At 37.4% G+C, this 19,114-nt stretch overlaps 2 protein-coding genes across 3 annotated transcripts; both read right to left on the bottom strand.

Moving 5' to 3' along the window:
- Positions 1–73: 73 nt before the first annotated feature.
- Positions 74–15,132, bottom strand: LOC124644116 (complex I assembly factor ACAD9, mitochondrial). 2 transcript variants are annotated; one of them, XM_047183337.1, is made up of 10 exons: positions 14,297–15,129; positions 13,786–13,947; positions 11,572–11,715; positions 10,499–10,649; positions 9,920–10,071; positions 8,653–8,768; positions 8,060–8,217; positions 2,655–2,726; positions 292–1,238; positions 74–150 (listed from the first exon to the last, which is right to left on the bottom strand). In XM_047183337.1, exons 1-9 carry the CDS (start codon positions 14,952–14,954, stop codon positions 1,025–1,027), a joined length of 1,827 nt encoding a protein of 608 aa, XP_047039293.1. In that variant the 5' UTR covers positions 14,955–15,129; the 3' UTR covers positions 74–150; positions 292–1,024. The 2 variants fall into 2 exon arrangements, with proteins under 2 accessions (XP_047039293.1, XP_047039294.1); XM_047183338.1 differs by lacking the exon at positions 74–150 and adding an exon at positions 3,472–3,569 and having other exon boundaries at positions 634–1,238; positions 8,158–8,217; positions 14,297–15,132.
- Positions 15,133–15,420: 288 nt separating this feature from the next.
- On the bottom strand, positions 15,421–17,913 carry LOC124644115. The gene has a single exon (XM_047183336.1). The coding sequence runs from the start codon at positions 17,556–17,558 to the stop codon at positions 15,501–15,503; it is 2,058 nt and encodes a 685-aa protein (XP_047039292.1). The 5' UTR covers positions 17,559–17,913; the 3' UTR covers positions 15,421–15,500.
- Between the last annotated feature and the right edge of the window lie 1,201 nt (positions 17,914–19,114).

The following is a 19,114-nucleotide window of genomic DNA, read 5'->3' on the forward strand; positions in this document are numbered from 1 at the left end:
TCTTGTTTAAAGTCTAGTTCATCACATGTAGAATTTTAGGTAATAATTGTAACACGAAATAAAACACTTCAAAAAATATTAAAACTAGTTTTATTTACAACGTAACATTAAAAATATTTTTCCCAACTAATCGTTCTTATAGTAAGTTTTCTTAGGGCCGATTTTTCAATCGCCAGATAACTTTTATGTGAGGAATATATTTGACGTTTTGAAAGCTTTTGTATGGAAAATATGTCAAACCGCCATATTTATTCCTCAGATAGTAGTTAACTGATGATTGAAAAATCAGCCCTTAATGAAATAAATCAACTCATACAATAATTCTTATTTAGAATAAACAAACATACTAACTTTTCCCGCGGTATTCTCGTAAAATATTTTTTTCAAATTTTCTTGTCAACAGTATTTTGTTTGACACAAAGAGCGTTTCACACTAGCGGATAACAAATACAGAACAAACTTTTGATTGACATCTAAAGGTTCGAGAAACGACGCCAAAGACATTACATTTATATCTTTCTCGATGGCGCAATGGATGGTGACCATGCCGGACTGCCGAACATGAGGTCTCGGGTGCGATTCTCGGTTCGGTCGACATTTGTGTGATGAACATGCTTGTTGGCCGTGGTGTTACAATATGTATTTATAAATATGTATATATGTAGCTATATGTAGTTTATCAGTTGAGTTAGCATCCATAACACAAGTTAATTAATAACTTAGCATGGGGCTAACCAACCGTGTGTGAAAAGGTGTCCTGACATTATATCTGGAACCCAAACTATAGCTGGATAGCTGATCCACCATTTTACATTCAGTATTACCAGAAACATTTTATTACTACTCTCACTCCCTATTCATAAATTATTCTATTTTTTTTGCTTGTTACACTATCTAGAACTAAGTGTAATTTCTTTGGATGACGACAAGAACCGACCAGATAAGCATGAAAAAAAAACCGCTAGTATGAAATGACCCTTTAACAGAAAACAAAATTTGTAGTCAACTGCACCTCTTTCAAACCTTACCAAAACACTCTAGCGGTAGGTTTCTCAGCTAAAGTAGTGTTAGTATCTAATACTTTCCTACCGAATTGTACTGTAAAATGGTCCAAGTTCAGATATTGTCCGTCATCTATTTCCTTGATAAGTTTTTTCACTCTTTCTTTAGTTTTTTCTACGAAACAGGCGGCTAACTTCATTTCAATTTCGGAGTTTCTTAGGCCTATGCAGTATGCTCTGGAAAAACAGATAATTTATTAATAGGCATGATGAATGAAAAAGTAAGTTATTAGTCCGTCTTTTAGATAGCCCTTAAATAATGGATGTGTATATATTTTTTTCTCTCATAAGCAAATAATAACGAAGATACAATACGTTTGTATTTTGTGTTACGTGACTTTTAGATGCAAATTTTACATAGACGTGACGTCACGAACTCAACCCTGAACCTTTAACGCAATATCTTTTCCAGCGTTTTGTAAAAATAAAAAATAAGTGCCCAATTTTTTTTGGGAACCTAAAAGACGAACTATGTATACTTCGGCCGTTCAGAGAATGCGTTCCTGACACCTATCAGTTAGTCACGACTAGTGATGGGCACAACATAACACTGAGTTCGTTACCGTTCCTTCAAAATGAACCGCCGCATTATTTTAAGATTATTTTCGTTTTAAATTGGCGGAATCATTTGTTTTATATTTTAGTTATTTAAGTGGAAACCAAAAAAAGGTAATATTCATATAATAAAATTGTTTTATTTATTCTTTGTTACAAGTACATTGAATTGAATGTGCGAACAGAATATTAATCAGACTCCGATTTGCTTGAGGAGGTGGTGTCTTCATCATCATCTTCGCCTACATGTATAATTATATTATTATCAATAACAGAATCAATCCTGATATCTCGGTCTAACAAAAGCCGGGTAATCAAATAAAAACAGATCGAAAACACTTGAAAAACGTGGTCTATGCGCACGAAACGACAACGGACGACTGTTTTAGCGTCACAAAATGGCGGCCCATAACGCCATTTGGGGTTACCATTTTTAATCTAAGTATAAAAATGCGGTTTGGTCATAGTTTTATTTTTATATTTCATAAAAGTTATAATTAAGTCTTATAGTCCATTATTTTCCAATTCTTAAAAAGAAAATCAAAACGTATTATTTTATATTATAACTGTATAAGAACAGATTACGATACTTGCCTGTTATTTTTAGCACAGCACTACAAAATATAAACCGCTGACATAACCTTGTAATAGCGCAGTATAGATTTAGAAAAATATTGTTTACCAAGTTATTTGACACTCAGTTTGGCACAAAATTATAACATTCATTGATTATTGATATAATAATGTTGTTTTAATGCTCCTCAATTGTTAAAACGGTAAACAACCAGCAAAAATATTTTTATCGTAACTGCAACGCCATTGCAAAGTTACGTCGTCAGTTCAATCGCGACGTGTCAGGAACGCATTCTCTGAATGGCCGAACTATAATTAGAATCACTATTTTTGAACCCTGTCGTTACGACTATTCAAATGTTTTTTTTTTTAATTTTTGAAAAGTTTCAAGGTAGAATTGATTTTTTTTATTTATAAAAATAAGGTTTTCATGATAGACTGCAAAAACATTCAATATTTCTTTACCTTGATGCTCTCGCCAGTACTGCAGTCATCACTAATATTTCTGTAGCTGCCTCAGCTAGCCGACTCAATTCCCTGTTGAAGAAAAACATACTTTAATTTCTGAACTAGTTATTCGTAGTAACTAGTATCGAGATTTCATTTGCATCACGGGGGAACTACTACCCGCGCCCGGCAAAAATATAGTTATTTTCCGAGCCTTTTCCCAACTATGTTAGAGTCGGCTTTCAGTATAACCGATGCAGCTGAGTACCAGTGTGCCACAAGGAGACTGCCGACTTACCATAATGTAGGCCGACTGCCTACATTATGGTAAGACTGGTGTCAGACTTACTGGCTTCTGAGTACCCGTAACGACTGCCAAGGATGTTAAATAACACCAAAAATACATATATTTCAATAAAGTTTATGCGCAACACACAGTACTTGATGGTTAGTGGAGTAATAGCAACACTGAATGAATGACGTAAGGTCGTTGATTTATAATGGTGGGCGAGCCGCTGACTGGAGGCGGGACTGAGTGGTCGGCCATTAATCTGCGCTAAGCTCCCCGCGTTCCTTCTAACTAAATCCGTAATCATTTCGAGCATCCTTGAATATTTTGTGTTATTGATTTTTGTACAGTTTATTACAAGTGTTAAACGATGTTTTGTGTCTATTATTTCGACCACCTGATGACTTACCCTGTCATCTTATATATAAAAAAGATTTGTCTGATTAAAACTCGAGAATGGGTGGACCGATTTGCCTTTTTTTGGTCTTAAAATGTTTGTAGAGGTCCAGGGAAGGTAGGGAGCAGCTGGTAGTATTATCGACTCACGTATAAGCGCTGTCGACGTTGACGCCGTGCCTCGCCATGAGCGTCTCGCAGGCGTATCTCATGCGAAGCACGCAGTACTCTAACTGTTCCGACGGGATCTTCAGTGTGGGGTGTAAGTGTTCCGATAGGTGAAGAGTTAATAATAGTTGTCGGATCGCCGCCTAAGTTAAATTAGCGCCATCTATTTTCTATTTTGTGAACTAATTTGACAAGTAATCGCAACACCGAACGAATGACGACGTGAGGCGGGACTGAGCATCGAGCTTAGAATTATAAGGAGACGCCGTGTTGTTATTGACGTATCTATAGTTATATAAATATGGACGAAATATGAAACAAACTATGCAACATAGTTCTCTCTCACTCTTTCTAAGCAGATAATTATATTTGAAAACAGGGACAACAATATTTTTGTGGTTGCGTGAAATGGTGACATTTACTTTTGATATCCTCCTGTTTGTAGGTGCGTGCCATATCTGGTACATATGTCATGGTAGTTGTGCTGTCAAATAGGTGCTTTTCGTGACTTATTTTTGCTATTTTATAGAAAATCACTCGTGTTTACTTTTAAGACTTTACTATTTCAATAGTGAATTTATCAACGAGTATGCCTACGTGTTGTATCGTGAAGTGTGGTGCAAGTAAGCACAAAAATCAAGCTGGATTGTCTTTACACAGGTTAGTAACCAGTTTTTGCTAGATTCTACATAAACTAATTCACATTGGATAAAAAATATGTTACGGAAACATGAATTGATGGTGAAAGTACTAATATTTAAGTTTATTTCTGTATAAAAAGCTATATTTAGAAATAAATGTTGTTTATAATAACATGTCATATTGGCATAGTGCTGTACAGTTGTCATAACTGTATCGATATAATATCCACTTTTATAATTCAGCTTTTACTAATTTTAACAACAGAAGTTACTGTTCCTAAGACACTGAGCCCTCAGAGTTGTGTATTATGTTGAATAGAACATCTCTATTTTGTTATTTACTTAAGTACTATCTTTTCATCGCGGTATTACTCGCGTTCCGATGGATCTAATTCCGTACCCGAACAGTAATAGCCTATGCCCACCGGGTAAAGTGTAGCTTTCAAATCGGTCAACTTGTTTCGGAGCCTATTCAATCCAAACAAATAATCAAAGTATAGATAAGTTCAAGTTTTGATGTTCTTTAATTAAAAAAACATTTTTTGCAGGTTTCCTATACGAAATGATTTAAGGACAAAATGGTTAGAAGCTATTGGTGAGGAAAATATTAATCCCAGACATAAATATTGGTATGTCTGTTCGCTTCACTTTGAAGATAGTTGTTTTAATAGAACACTGGATATCTTAAGATTACGTGACAACTCTGTTCCCACATTATTTTTGGTAAGTCTTAAGATAGTTTTTTTTTTTTTTTTTTAGACAAATCCTATGTAATTACATTATTAGTACAGTATATCTCTCCGTTCAATCGTTATTAAAGGAATATTCTTTTTTTCAGACACCCAAAGAAGGCCCCCAGGAGTCGTTGAATAGCTTGAAAACGATTGTAAATTATTGTATTTTTTTAAGACAGTATCTACTTATGGCGTTTCTTGCGGATTCTTCTTCATAAGACCGAATCTTTGGCACCCTGCAACTAGTCTGACGTGAAAGAACTTTCATAGGGCTATTTGAAATAATAAATAATTACTTTGCCTGTGTTTTTTTTTTTTTTTCAAAGGTATCACCCTACTGAAATGACTCCTCCCATTTGGTTGATGTTGTTGAGGTTATTAGTACCCACCCAAAACAAAAATGTGAAAGACTGCCAAGTTCGATAATATGGGAATGCTTCGCCTATAAAAGAAGTGAGATCTGAATAAGTACCAAGTTCCATACACATACCTCAGTTAAAATAGTTACTTTTTAATGATGTTACTTGGCAAGTTTTCATACACCTTGTTATAAACCTACTAAACGCAATGAATCAAGTATTTAATTTTCTATTAAAACTTGCCAAGTAATCATCATTAAAAAGTAACTATTTTTAACTGAGGTATGTGTATGGAACTTGGTACTTATTCAGATCTCACTTCTTTTATAGGCGAAGCATTCCCATATTATCGAACTTGGCAGTCTTTCACATTTTTGTTTTGGGTGGGATTTCATTTATTTTTGTAAGGTTGTTTATTTTATTTTTTTCTTATGATGAAGTTAGTTAAAGAAATGTCTCATTTATACTATTTTTTAGATTTTTTAATATGCACTATGTTTCTTACAAAGAAATGAACTAGATTATAGTTCGGCCATTCAGAGAATGCGTTCCTGACACGTCGCGATTGAACTGACGACGTAACTTTGCAATGGCGTTGCAGTTACGATAAAAATATTTTTGCTGGTTGTTTACCGTTTTAACAATTGAGGAGCATTAAAACAACATTATTATATCAATAATCAATGAATGTTATTACGTCGTCAGTTCAATCGCGACGTGTCAGGAACGCATTCTCTGAATGGCCGAACTATAACTAAATGGACTAGATTTACCAACTGACTGACATGACATGTTATCATATATTATGTTCGTGGATCAAAGTTACACATTCGTTATTTTCGAAAGTAATTCACACTTGGCCGTTTTCAGATTTTTACTTTACTTTGACTAAATACAAACCTTTGTACCATTCGAAGATATATTATATAAATATAGATAAATTTAGTTCGTTTTAGTTCCTTAGGGGAATAAATTTACACCGGGTATAAAACATCTTCATTATTTTGAAACCGACTCACACTTGGCCATTTTCAGATTTTTCCCTTTAACTTGACATAAAGACCTACCTCCATGCCAAATTTCAAGTCAATACGACCATTGGAAGTGGTCTAGGTTTTTGATGAGTGAGTCAGTGAATAAGTGAATAAGTGTATAGTAAAAATAGCGATTTTCTGACGTCAATATCTCAAGACCTACAATAGGTATATTAATGAAATTTTGTATTTTTGATAAGTGAGGGGGTCTCAACAGATACTAGAAATTTGATATGCGTAAATAAAATAGATTTTGAGTTACAGGGGGGTCGAATTTGGCCCGAAATGGTTCGTGTAATATAACCCACGGCCGGTGTGTCGCTTTTTTGCTCGAACTTGGCGGACACACTGCCGTGTGTCTAGATCAGTGAAGTTAATGTGATAGTTAGTTCTATGACGAAGAAATTATTTATGGCTTATGTTTAACTGATCACCAGATATAGTAACAAACAGCAGACAAAAATAGTAAATGATCACCAAAATGAAACTCGCATTTTAATGTAAAACTATCATCAAAGTTTTAACACTTTGCTATCCTATTTAAGTGAAATTACTCCAAAATAAATCATGCGTAAGCCAAAAATAGTAAATGATCACCAAAATTAAACCACCATTTTAAAGTAAGATTATAACCAAAGTTTTTAAATTCTGCTATCCTATTTAAGCAAAATGAGTCCAAAAAAATCATTGTTATCCCAAAAGTAGTAAATGATCACCAAAAGTAGTAAATGATCATCAAAAAAGTTTTTACATCTTGCTATCCTGTTTAAGTAAACTGACTCCAAAAAAATAAGTTCGGCCTGATAAAATAAAAATGTAATAACATTATGGGGACCCTTTTCCTGCACTAGCGTGGAAAATTGTCTATTGCATGCCTCTAAACAGTGCGATAAGAGTGTATTGAGAAACACTTTCTTCTTCTTCTTTCTCCTGCCCTGTTCCCAATTTTACTTGGCGTCGGCGCAATATGTCATTTTCTTCCATTTTCCCCTGTCACTCGTCATACTGACACTCACGCATGCATTGCAAGCCGGACACATAACTTAATATGGCATCATAATACTTTATTTGGTAATAAGCCTACATTTTATGGCAATCACAGTGACTTATTTAGGCAAAAATAATACATTAATTTGGTCGTCAAGAGTTGGTGATCATTTACTAAATTTGGTGGTCGAATACAATTTAAAGTGAAGTCGTGACTAAAATAGCTGGTACTATATACATTTTTAGACTTTATTTTTCTGGTGTTCAGTAGATATTTCTGGTTGCAAAACTTAGGGTATCAAAGCATTTTATGGTGGTCATTATATTTGTTCCCATTATTTATACTCGGTTATTTTTATGCACCCAGTAAGACTCGTACGTACTTCTAACTAGAATACAATATCGATATTTGTTGAATCCGGTAGCGGTACAACCCTAGTAATGGCAGCCATTTTAGTTACTACTGCAGACTGTAGGTGTGCAGGTTTTTTTCGTGACATTTCCTGTCCCTATAGTTATATGTCAATGGGACTGAGTGGTCGGCCATTACTCTATGCTAAGCTTCCCGCGTTGCTACTTACTAAATCTGTCATTATCTCGACCATCCTTGAATATTTTGGGTTTTTTATTTTTGGACAGTTTATTTCAAGTGTCAAACGATGTTTTGTGACTATTATTTCGTGTCCTTAAAGATATCTCGACCACCTCTCGACCCTCCGTCATCTTATATACTCGAGAATGGGTGGCCCATTTTAGCTTTTTTTGGTTTCAAAATGTTTGTAGAGGTCCAGGGAAGGTAGAGATCATCGACTCACGTATATGCGCTGTCGACGTTGACGCCGTGCCTCGCCATGAGCGTCTCGCAGGCGTATCTCATGCGAAGCACGCAGTACTCTAACTGTTCCGACGGGATCTTCAGTGTGGGGTGCAAGTGTTCTGAGAGGTGCAGAGTTAGTTTGGGGTCGTCTTTTTCCTGAAAAAAAAAGGGGATACTGAATAAGGACAAAAATTCTAGAAAATTGCTTATACATACTACAAAATCTTGATCTTAGGGACGTTAAGAATGGTTTAAAAGGTTTATGGTATGATTGGAATATGTAACTAGTATCAAAAGGGTGAGCCAAGCATGCGTAAGAGCGTATTCTAAATTTGAATTTTGAAGAAATGCTAAGAAACTGGTTCAACTTTTATTCTAGACTAATTCCTGGTAGAAAGGGCAGCGTTTTGAAAAGTTTTAGATGTGTACATAGGTAAGAAGTAAGCCTAAAGATTTCCTCATTAAATGGGCTATTTAAAACTGTTTTTTTTTTCAAATCGCTCTAGTATTTCCTATTAGGGTATACAAACTCTTCAGCTTCATATACATTAGTAACTATATGTATATAATAATAAACATATAGTTACACACCTGATGTCTGTTAGCGAAGACCTTTCTGAATATGAAGGTGGGATGCATCAGTGGGTTGCGCATCTGTTTCACCTCCTCAGCCATCGACTTGCCGGCGTGGTGGAGGCCTGTTAGTGCTGAAATTATACAAATAACAATAATAATAGTACTACAGGTATGCTCCCGACCCAGTTCTCGAAAAGGACCATATCACGTTGTACTGGGATCGATCTACCATCACTGACAGGACTATTGCAGCCAATAAGCCTGATATAGTCGTGATAGATCGATTAGCGCGCCGCGCGATGATAGTCGATGTCGCCGTCCCGCATGACGAGAACCTAGTGAAAGCTGAGAAAGAGAAACAAATAAAATATCTTGACTTAGCGCACGAGGTTGTCGCCATGTGGAGTGTCGACACGGCTGTTATTGTGCCGATTGTCGTTACGGCCAATGGTCTAATAGCCAAGAGCCTCGACCAACACCTCAGGAGGCTCTCGTTGGGCGGCTGGATCAAGGGATTGATTCAGAAGGCAGTACTCCTTGATACGGCGCGTATTGTGAGGAGGTTTCTGTCTCTGGGACCCTAACCACCGGTACCTTGGACCCTGTGACCGATATCGGTGGCCATCTATTTTTTATATTTTTAAATGTTTTTTTTATTTTTTTTTGTAATCTAATATTTAAAAATATAAATTATATGTTGAAAGACAAATAAATGCACTTAAAATAGGACTATTTTATTCGGTTCACAAGTTACTATGGAGAAAAAAGATATTGATAATTACGAAATTACACATACTTTATTAAGGGTAAAAGTGAATGTATGTTTGTTACTTCTTCAACGTGGAATTGTCTGAACAGATATTTATGGAACTTTGCAGTAATATAGCCAAATATAGGCTTCGTTTTATTCGTGTGCAGGAACTCGGAAGTAGTTCGCGCAAACAGAAGCTACTCCGTGCATCCGGATAAAAAGTATATAATTCTCAATACATGGACCATCCAATACTGAATGAATTTTCAAATTCAAATTTATTTATTTTCAGTAGTTTTCAAATCGGTTCTAGTAGTTCATGAGATTAACGCGTTCAAACAAACAATTCCTTTAAACCTTATGGTCGATCGACCCACATGGCTCTTACAAACTGAGGGTTTCAATACCCTATATATCTATTATTTTGCAATGAAACAATGTATATGTAGCTAATATCAAAATTCAATCTCTAATCGAACACAATGGACAGATCGGGTATTGAAACCCACAGTTAGCTACGAGCCCACTTACCTATAAACATATTAACGCTATCCAAGTTCTCGCCCCTAGTGGCCAAATGCCTCATGTTGTCCAGATACAGCTTACATTCCTCCTCCTTGTCCAGCGCCGGCACTGAGAGAAGGTCCAGCATTGTATGTACGCCGTGGTTGGCTATGAAATTTCTGGAAGAAAATAATAAATAAGTAGAGTTTTTACTTATATATTATATATTTTTCTTACTTTAATGATCTTAGTTAGAGCCGATTTTTTAAACATCAGATGACTATTGCCTGAAGAATACTTTTGACGTACTGACAACTTTTGTATAGAAAATATGACAAGCAGCCATATTTATACCTCAGATAGATGTTAATTCATAGTTGAAAAATCTGCCCTTCATGTTGTAAATGCGAAAGTTACTCTCTCTGTCTGTCCCATTTTCGCGGGAAAGCCAGTGGACAGATTTAAATTACAATTTGGTACACAGATCGACCTGCACATAAGTACATTTGCAGAATTAAGGCTTGGGACCGACATTAACGTGCTCTCCGATGCACGGGTGTATCAATCACCAACTCCCAGTCCCCGGGCTGCTGTGGCAGTTCCTACCTGCACATGGCGACTTCCAGTTCAGCATCAGGCTCCGTGTAGCCGTCCAGCAGGCCGGCTGTGAAGTACTCGGCGCTCTCGCTCGCGTACACTTGTAGGAGCGCTGAGCCTATTGTCGATTGAATCGTTGTTAAGTCTGCTAGGGGTTTGCCTGGAGGAAGAAAAAAACAACCATTTAGTATGTAAACAAGATAAATGAGATTTTTTGAACATTTCGATAACCATCTATAGTAGTAGTGATAAATAGGAAACATTGTCTCTCTATCTGACGACCTCGATGGCGCAATGGTCACCATGCCGGACGGCCGAATCTGAGGTCCCGGGTTCGATTCCCGGTTCGGTCGACATTTGTGTGATGAGCATGCTTGTTGGCCGTGGTCTGGGTGTTACAATATGTATATATGTAGCTATATGTAGTTTATCAGTTGTGTTAGCACCCATAACACAAGTTAATTAATAACTTACCATGGGGCTAACCGACCGTGTGTGAAAAGGTGTCCCAACACATTTATTATTTATTTATTTATTTATCTATAGTGTCTTCGAAGCCACTGAAATGATTTGAAAAAATCGTTCACGATTGGGAATTTTCAAAATCCCTTCGTAATATAGGCTATGTTTTGTTAGGATACGGGTAGTAGTTACGGGATATGGGTGAAATTGTTGAAAACGACTAGTACCTATCTATACTAATATTATAAAGCTGATGAGTTTGTTTGTTTGTTTGTTTGAACGCGCTAATCTCAGGAACTACTGGTCTGATTTGAAAATTTCTTTCAGTGTTAGATAGCCCATTTATCGAGGAAGGCTATAGGCTTTTTATCCCGGTACGGGAAGTAGTTCCCACGGGATGCGGGTGAAACCGCTGGCAGAAGCTAGTATAATAATAAAGAAGTAAAAATAGTAGGTGACTGGTCAAAAAAATATCATATATCTTCTAAATATCAAATTCAATTTGGAGAAGCCTCTTGGAAAAGGTACATACGCTTATACAAAAGAGGAACCTGGATTTTCTGAAGCTGGTTAATAAGAATCTGTATCTGAAACCAATATTACCTAAACATAAAACTTACCAGTGAAAGCTCTAGGCCTGGTATACTCCACTACACTGCGGATGGCACTGGTTAGCCGACAGCGGGAGAGTGAGGCGGCGTACAAACGAGATAGACCTAGTATTTGCGCTAGCTTGTTCTCTGGGACCGCGTCTAGTGGCGTACCTGGAATAACGGAATTTTAATATTAGGTTTGTTTTGGAAGGCCCGAGGCTTGATTCAGCTAATTTGACTTAAGCAACATACAATTGATATCCAATTGAGCCAACCCCAACATAATTGGGAAAAGGCTTGGGAAATGATGAATTGATATCCAATTGAGATACAATCTCAACTAATACCTTATGCTGCTCCACAGGGTGAGCCGTCATATGATGCAAATTGCCTGATATGCGTCATATGAACAAAACTGGAGTGGGAAGTCAATAATAATTTAATACTATAAAACTGCAAAATATAATAACATTTGAATGGATTTTGCATAACCCCCTAAACTCCAAGTTAATGATATATTTAGATTTATTATTTTTTTAAAGTTTGAACTACTTTATGCCTGGATAAAAGGTAGATAAATGGGCTAACTAGCCCCAAACTCTGAAGTTTTATAACGTACAACCCGTGCCGATAAAGAATGGGATTAGAAATCGCGACAGCTGTATTTACCTCTCGCTCATACACTATAGCACATGAGCGAGAGTTGCGACAGCTGTATTTACCTCTCGCTCATACACTATAGCACATGAGCGAGAGTTGCGACAGCTGTATTTACCTCTCGCTCATACACTATAGCACATGAGCGAGAGTTGCGACAGCTGTATTTACCTCTCGCTCATACACTATAGCACATGAGCGAGAGTTGCGACAGCTGTATTTACCTCTCGCTCATACACTATAGCACATGAGCGAGAGTTGCGACAGCTGTATTTACCTCTCGCTCATACACTATAGCACACGAGCGAGAGTTGCGACAGCTGTATTTACCTCTCGCTCATACACTATAGCACATGAGCGAGAGTTGCGACAGCTGTATTTACCTCTCGCTCATACACTATAGTACATGAGCGAGAGTTGCGACAGCTGTATTTACCTCTCGCTCATACACTATAGCACACGAGCGAGAGTTGCGACAGCTGTATTTACCTCTCGCTCATACACTATAGCACATGAGCGAGAGTTGCGACAGCTGTATTTACCTCTCGCTCATACACTATAGTACATGAGCGAGAGTTGCGACAGCTGTATTTACCTCTCGCTCATACACTATAGCACATGAGCGAGAGTTGCGACAGCTGTATTTACCTCTCGCTCATGCACTATAGCACATGAGCGAGAGTTGCGACAGCTGTATTTACCTCTCGCTCATACACTATAGCACATGAGCGAGAGTTGCGACAGCTGTATTTACCTCTCGCTCATGCACTATAGCACATGAGCGAGAGTTGCGACAGCTGTATTTACCTCTCGCTCATGCACTATAGCACATGAGCGAGAGTTGCGACAGCTGTATTTACCTCTCGCTCATGCACTATAGCACATGAGCGAGAGTTGAATACAGCTGTCGCGATTTCTAATCCCATTCTTTATCGGCACGGGTTGTAAGTCAATTGATTACTGCTTTAGTCCTACTAATATTATAAATGTGAAAGTTAGTGAGAATGTATGGATTTATGTTTGTTATTCTTTCACACAAAAAAAGTCGTGCTGGCCTAGTGGGTAAAGGACCAACCTCTCAAGTATGAGGGCGCGGGTTCGATCCCAGGTCAGGCAAGTACCAATGCAACTTTTCTAAGTTTGTATGTACTTTCTAAGTATATCTTAGACACCACTGACTGTGTTTCGGATGGCACGTTAAACTGTAGGTCCCGGCTGTCATTGAACATCCTTGGCAGTCGTTACGGGTAGTCAGAAGCCAGTAAGTCTGAAACCAGTCTAACCAAGGGGTATCGGGTTGCCCGGGTAAATGGGTTGAGGAGGTCAGATAGGCAGTCGCTTCTTGTAAAGCACTGGTACTCAGCTGAATCCGGTTAGACTGGAAGCCGACCCCAACATGATTGGGAAAAAGGCTCGGAGGATGATTCTTTCACACAAAAACGGCTGGACCGATTTGGTTGAAATTCGGCATGTAGATAGGTGTTACCCTGGATTAACACATAGGCTACTTTTTATTGACACACTACGCAGGCGAAGCCGCGAGCGGAAGCTAGTTATAAAAAAATGAAGTAGAACATAACTCACCAGGAGTCTTCATAAAATTAACAAAAGGACCGTTGCTGCTGACACCAGCAGCTCCGGGATGTACGAGGAACATCTTCAAGCGCTCCGCCTCGACAGTCGAGAGTACCAGTATAAACCCATTGTTGAACTGGCATATCTTCTCGCCTGATATGCGCCAGACTCCTGGAAAATAGAATAGGTATATTAATTTAATCTGTCATTAACAGGCATAAAAATTATGTCAAAGTTGTGGTGGCCTAGTGGGCAAAGATCCCACCTCTCAAGTATGAGGGTGCGGGTTTGATTCCAAGTCAAGAACTTACAAACTTATAAAAGTACCAATGCAACTTTTATAAGTTTGTATATGTACTTTCTAAGTATTGCTATTACTGTATGGTCAAATGAATATACTTTATCTCTAGGTAAGTGCCTAATCAAATGTTTTTATTTTTTTGTTTTTCTCAAAGAGCCAGATAAAAGTTTATTATTACAAAGGAAAAAATTGTTAATACTTATAAATGAATGAACAAACCTTGCCCATCCATCTCAGCAAAAGTCCTAAAATCAGCTTGAGATATCCTCTCTGCAACTCTTTCCTTAATACCCAAGGAGATCAGATTATCACCCGTGATTAATTCATCCACAATCATAGACAACTGTTCTTGAGTCAAACCTGCTTGCAGCAATAACAGCCCCACCCAGTGGTCACTCATCTCCTGGCCGAGCTTAAAATCAGTCGATATAGCCTCCAAATACCTTAAACTTTCTGTTATATTGCTTGCAAGACCGTTTCGCGTCAAAGAGATAGGTGCCGCATACATTTTCGTGTCTTTAAGTATGTTTTTGCGATCTTCTGCCGTCTTTTTTGGGTCTGAAAACACGTTGGTGATGGCTGTGACTCTTTTTTCGAGTGCTTCGGTCTCTTCTTTGTTTAGAATCTCGGGGTAAGCAAGCATATTGCGGTCGAAATAAGAAGTGAAGATGTTTTTCATAAATGGTTCAATTTTCGCTTTACGGCGTTCGCTACGCTCGAAAGTGTTTAAATCTTCGAAGTTAAACTTCTCTTCTTTAACTTGGGGCTGGGTTGCTGTAGCCGATTCATAGTTTATTGCCGAAAATCTAAATTTTCGGTAAAGGTTCTTGCTGACATAACTGTGGTGGATTGTACAGAGTTTTCGTGCTATATTCATGTTTTTATTGATAAGCCTTTGTTTTTTTGTTGAAAATAAATGCTTAGTAGCAGTTTTCTTTTAGTATAAATGCAATTTGTTTCGTAATTTTTCAAAAATTATTACATGAACCTTTTGAGGTTATTTTGACACAAATATTTATTCAGGTGACATTGACAGATAAAATGCGGTCCAGTGTATTTCTTTGACATATAACAAACAGTGTTGCCACCTTGGATTTTTATAAAGCGCTAGGTCAAAAGTAAAATGTCGCCAGATTTTACAAACTTGGAAAACGAAAAAAACACCAAATAACGCTATATTATTGCATTGAAATTATCACATTCAAGAAAATTTTTAACGAAGGAGTATGTTGTATGTACGTGCCAAAATTCGACAAAAATATAATATTCTCTACAGCACAAAATTTATTTTAAAAATTATATTTAGTACATAATCTAGAAGCAATGAAATAAAACAACATAACTATGTTGATTTGTTATTAATTTGTAAATAATCAGTACAATATGAATTAAGACTTAAGAGGAACAAATAATACAATTAAAATTAAAATTCAAGGTTATCAAATGTTATATCTTCCATAACATCATCATAATTCACAGAGGCCGAAACTACTGCCGATGACGTCGACGTGGATGCAAATGTTGTTGCTTGTGGTTGATTTTTAAAAGTGTACTTAGTGTTTTTTCCAATAGCTGCAATGACATCGCTTGGTAATTCGTAATTGTAACATTTTGCATCAGTAACTTTTAATCTATTTCTGATAAAAATTATCGCATTTAGAAGAGGACCAGCCATCTTGTTCCGTAGTTTATTTTTTACGATGTTCATGACACTGAAAATTCTTTCGATACCTGCATTAGATTGGGGTAAAGATAACGATGATATGGCAAGATCAACTAGTTCTGCAAAGTCATTTATACCCGCTGCGTTTCGGTAATCATCTGCCTCAACCCAAAATTTTATAACATCGTTTGTATTTTTCCATTGGACAAAACAGATATTGTGCCACTGATTCAATATCTTGTCAATGTCACTAGCAGTATAGCCAAGTTCTTTAGCTAGTTCTGAAATGGAATTATCCTTACCTTGGCGGAGTATTATCTCTGGGTCTAATTTTGACATCGATTCCAGCACATTGTAATTGGTCGGCAGTCTTTGTTGAATTTCCTTGGCTAGCTTTACATTAAACTCAATACAGCGACGTTTTATGACTAATATAGTGTCAGCTGTTAACGATGTTTTTCCTTGCTCCGATTCAAAGAGGTAGCCCATGTATGGGACCGGGTTAAGGTGTCGGTCGATATCAATATTTAAAAAATCCTTATCTGTAATAGCTGCATTCGGTAACAGAATCCTGTTGCAAACTGAACGTAATAGTGTAATCAGCACATTTAATAATTTAAGAGGATTTGCACTTTCGCTTTCAAAGCTTTTCAATGCGATCTGCACATCGTTTAGTACACTTTTCAAAAATAGCAAATATAAATAACTTGATTCATCCTTGTATATAGAATATAATAGATCTGCAGTGTAACATCGATCTCTCATAAGCCCAAAATGTAAAGTCAGTTCTTTCCACTGTGCCAGAATTCTTTGCACCGCTGGTTCAATGGATAACCAGCGTGTGTCACATACCTGCAAAATTTTTAAAGGTGCTTCACCACAATTAATAGTTTCGTAAATTTCATGATATTCATTTTTACGTTTTGTTGAGTGGGCAAACCAATTGTACGTTTCTCTAATCAAGAATTCAATATTTCTTGGTAGCGTATGTTCTGAAGCGTGAGATACAGCAAGTTGTAAAGAGTGGCAAGTGCATCTGATAAGAATTAAATTAGGTATATCATTTTTCAGGATTTTATACACTCCATTATTAATTCCAGTCATGACTGACGCATTGTCTGTTCCCAATCCAATCATTTTATTTTTATTTAATCCATATTTTTGTAAGCAAGAAAGAAGGGCTTTAACAATACCAACTGCATCGCTGGTTTCAAGTTGTTCTAGAGCCAGAAACGAAGAAACTACTTTTTTTAGTTTTCTACTGAAATACCTGATTACAATACCAAGTTGCTTGCTCGTGCTGATGTCAGTTGATTCATCAATGATAAGACTATATTTTTGCTGTCCTATATCCTTTATTAGTTCTTCAGTAAAATGTGGTGCCAAGACATTTTTTATAACTTCAGTACACTTAGTACGATGCATTTTTAAGTCGTCCGTTGCTTTTGAGTCAGGGAAAGCCAATTTCACTAAATCTGTTAGATGTTCAATACAGGAAACTGAGCTATGTTCAGTAATGTAAAGCGCGAGCATTCCTTCAGCTTTGCGCGATTTTAGGTTGGAAATCTTCTCACTATCGGGCTTGAATTGTAAAATCTGGTTGCCAGATATCACTTGCATTTTTTGTTTGTGCTTCTTTGTTTCAGCATGTCTTCTCAAGTCTACCAATTTTGCTAATAATTCTGCCTTACAATATGTGCAAAAAGCCTTCGTATCATCACCAGGTAAAGGTTTAAGCCAGGATTTGAATTCGTCATGAGATTCCCACTCCTTTCTATATTTTTGTGCATAGTTTTTTTTCTTGGATGGAAATTCCATTATTGGATATTATTGAGCGTCACGACTTCACACACTGTGACCTTTTAAAAACGACTTGATCAAACTTTTCGCGTTTTCGACAGCGCGAACTAAATTCAAGACATAGAATGACAAGATTCACAGAAAACATTAGCAAACGACTGCGCTAAGGGATTCCCCGGTCAAAGAGTAAGCATAGAACAATATGAAATTCTGACTGTGCTTAGGGATTTCCCGGCCATAGAGTAAGTAGAGAATAATGGTGGGTAAAAATGTGTTGCCAGATTTCGTACTGAAAAAACCCCTAAAAACCACTAAAAAGAATAAAAACGCCATGGTTTTTAAAAATACCACTAAAGGCTTTCAAAAACCGCTAGTTCTGGTGGAAAAACCACCAAGGTGGCAACACTGATAACAAACATGAAAAGTTTTATAACCCTCATTTTTTGGTCAATTATAATGTACTGTAAAAAAAAATCTACATATAACAACTTGTAAGCCAGTTCCTTACGAGTCAAATTTGACCACATAAAACGGGTTCATGCGTTTAATTTAATGAGTGTGATTTTTAGTTTGGCGATTAACCCAATTATTCGGCAGCTAAATTCTGAATTTAACGTGTGGTATCTCGACGACGGGACCCTGGGAGGCAACAGAGATACTGTTCTTAATGACTTAGTTTTCCTAAAAGATAAATTCCACGACATTGGCCTCGACCTCAACCTTTCTAAATGTGAACTTTTTATACCCGACTCGACTGACAGACAGACTATTCTTCAAAATTTCCTCTCAATAGCTCCTGAAATTAAACCGATAGACCAAAGTTCTCTTTGCCTCCTTGGATCGCCTATACTGGAAGATTCATTTTCGGATTTTATTGAGAAGAAAATTCAAAATTTTAATAATGTTTCGGAAAGGCTGCTCAAAATTAATATGCATGCAGCCATCACCATCATACGGTACTGCTGTTTTGGACCCAAATTTACGTATAACTTGCGTGCTTCCCATTTATGGAAGCACACCAGCCTTTTGGACAAAATCGACGAAATTATACGACATACACTATCATCCATTTTAAATGTGGCCTTGGACGACAGAGCTTGGTCTCAAGCGACTCTTCCCATCCGTATGGGAGGACTTGGCGTCCGTAAAATTTCCAGTGTAAGTTTACCAGCCTTTATTTCCTCGGTCCATGGCACTGAGAAATTGATCAGGAAAATATTACCCACCACACTGGCCAATTTTGAGGTGCCAAGCCTGACTGAGGCTTTAAATGCTTGGAAAGTCGCATGCCCGAACACCGACTTACCCGCCAACCTGTCCTCCCAGAGACAGTGGGATGAGCCGCTCTGCAGAGTAATACGGAAAAGTTTAATCGATACGTCAATTACTTCTGCAGAGCGAGCGCGCCTACTGGCTGTGGGTGAATGGGAGTCGGGTCTATGGCTTCTTGCACTTCCGTCCTCAAACACAGGCACCATGTTTGATGACACCACCTTCAGACTCGTCGTTTGCCTCCGACTAGGTGCTCCATGCTGCTCTCCTCATCGCTGCCACTGCGGGGAAGCTGTCAACAG

This window comes from Helicoverpa zea, chromosome 29, assembly GCF_022581195.2.
Source record: "Helicoverpa zea isolate HzStark_Cry1AcR chromosome 29, ilHelZeax1.1, whole genome shotgun sequence".
In the NCBI taxonomy this organism is placed as follows: Eukaryota; Metazoa; Arthropoda; class Insecta; order Lepidoptera; family Noctuidae; genus Helicoverpa; species Helicoverpa zea.

Bases quoted from the DNA above. Each gene is read 5' to 3' on its own strand.
- LOC124644116 (XM_047183337.1), bottom strand. From the start codon at position 14,954: ATGAATATAGCACGAAAACTCTGTACAATCCACCACAGTTATGTCAGC. The intron at 13,948-14,296 runs GTTTGTTCATTC...TCTATTTTCCAG, and splicing joins TGCTGAGATGGATGGGCAAG to GAGTCTGGCGCATATCAGGC. The intron at 8,769-9,919 runs GTAAGTGGGCTC...GTATAATTTCAG, and splicing joins TAGCGTTAATATGTTTATAG to CACTAACAGGCCTCCACCAC.
- LOC124644115 (XM_047183336.1), bottom strand. From the start codon at position 17,558: ATGGAATTTCCATCCAAGAAAAAAAACTATGCACAAAAATATAGAAAG.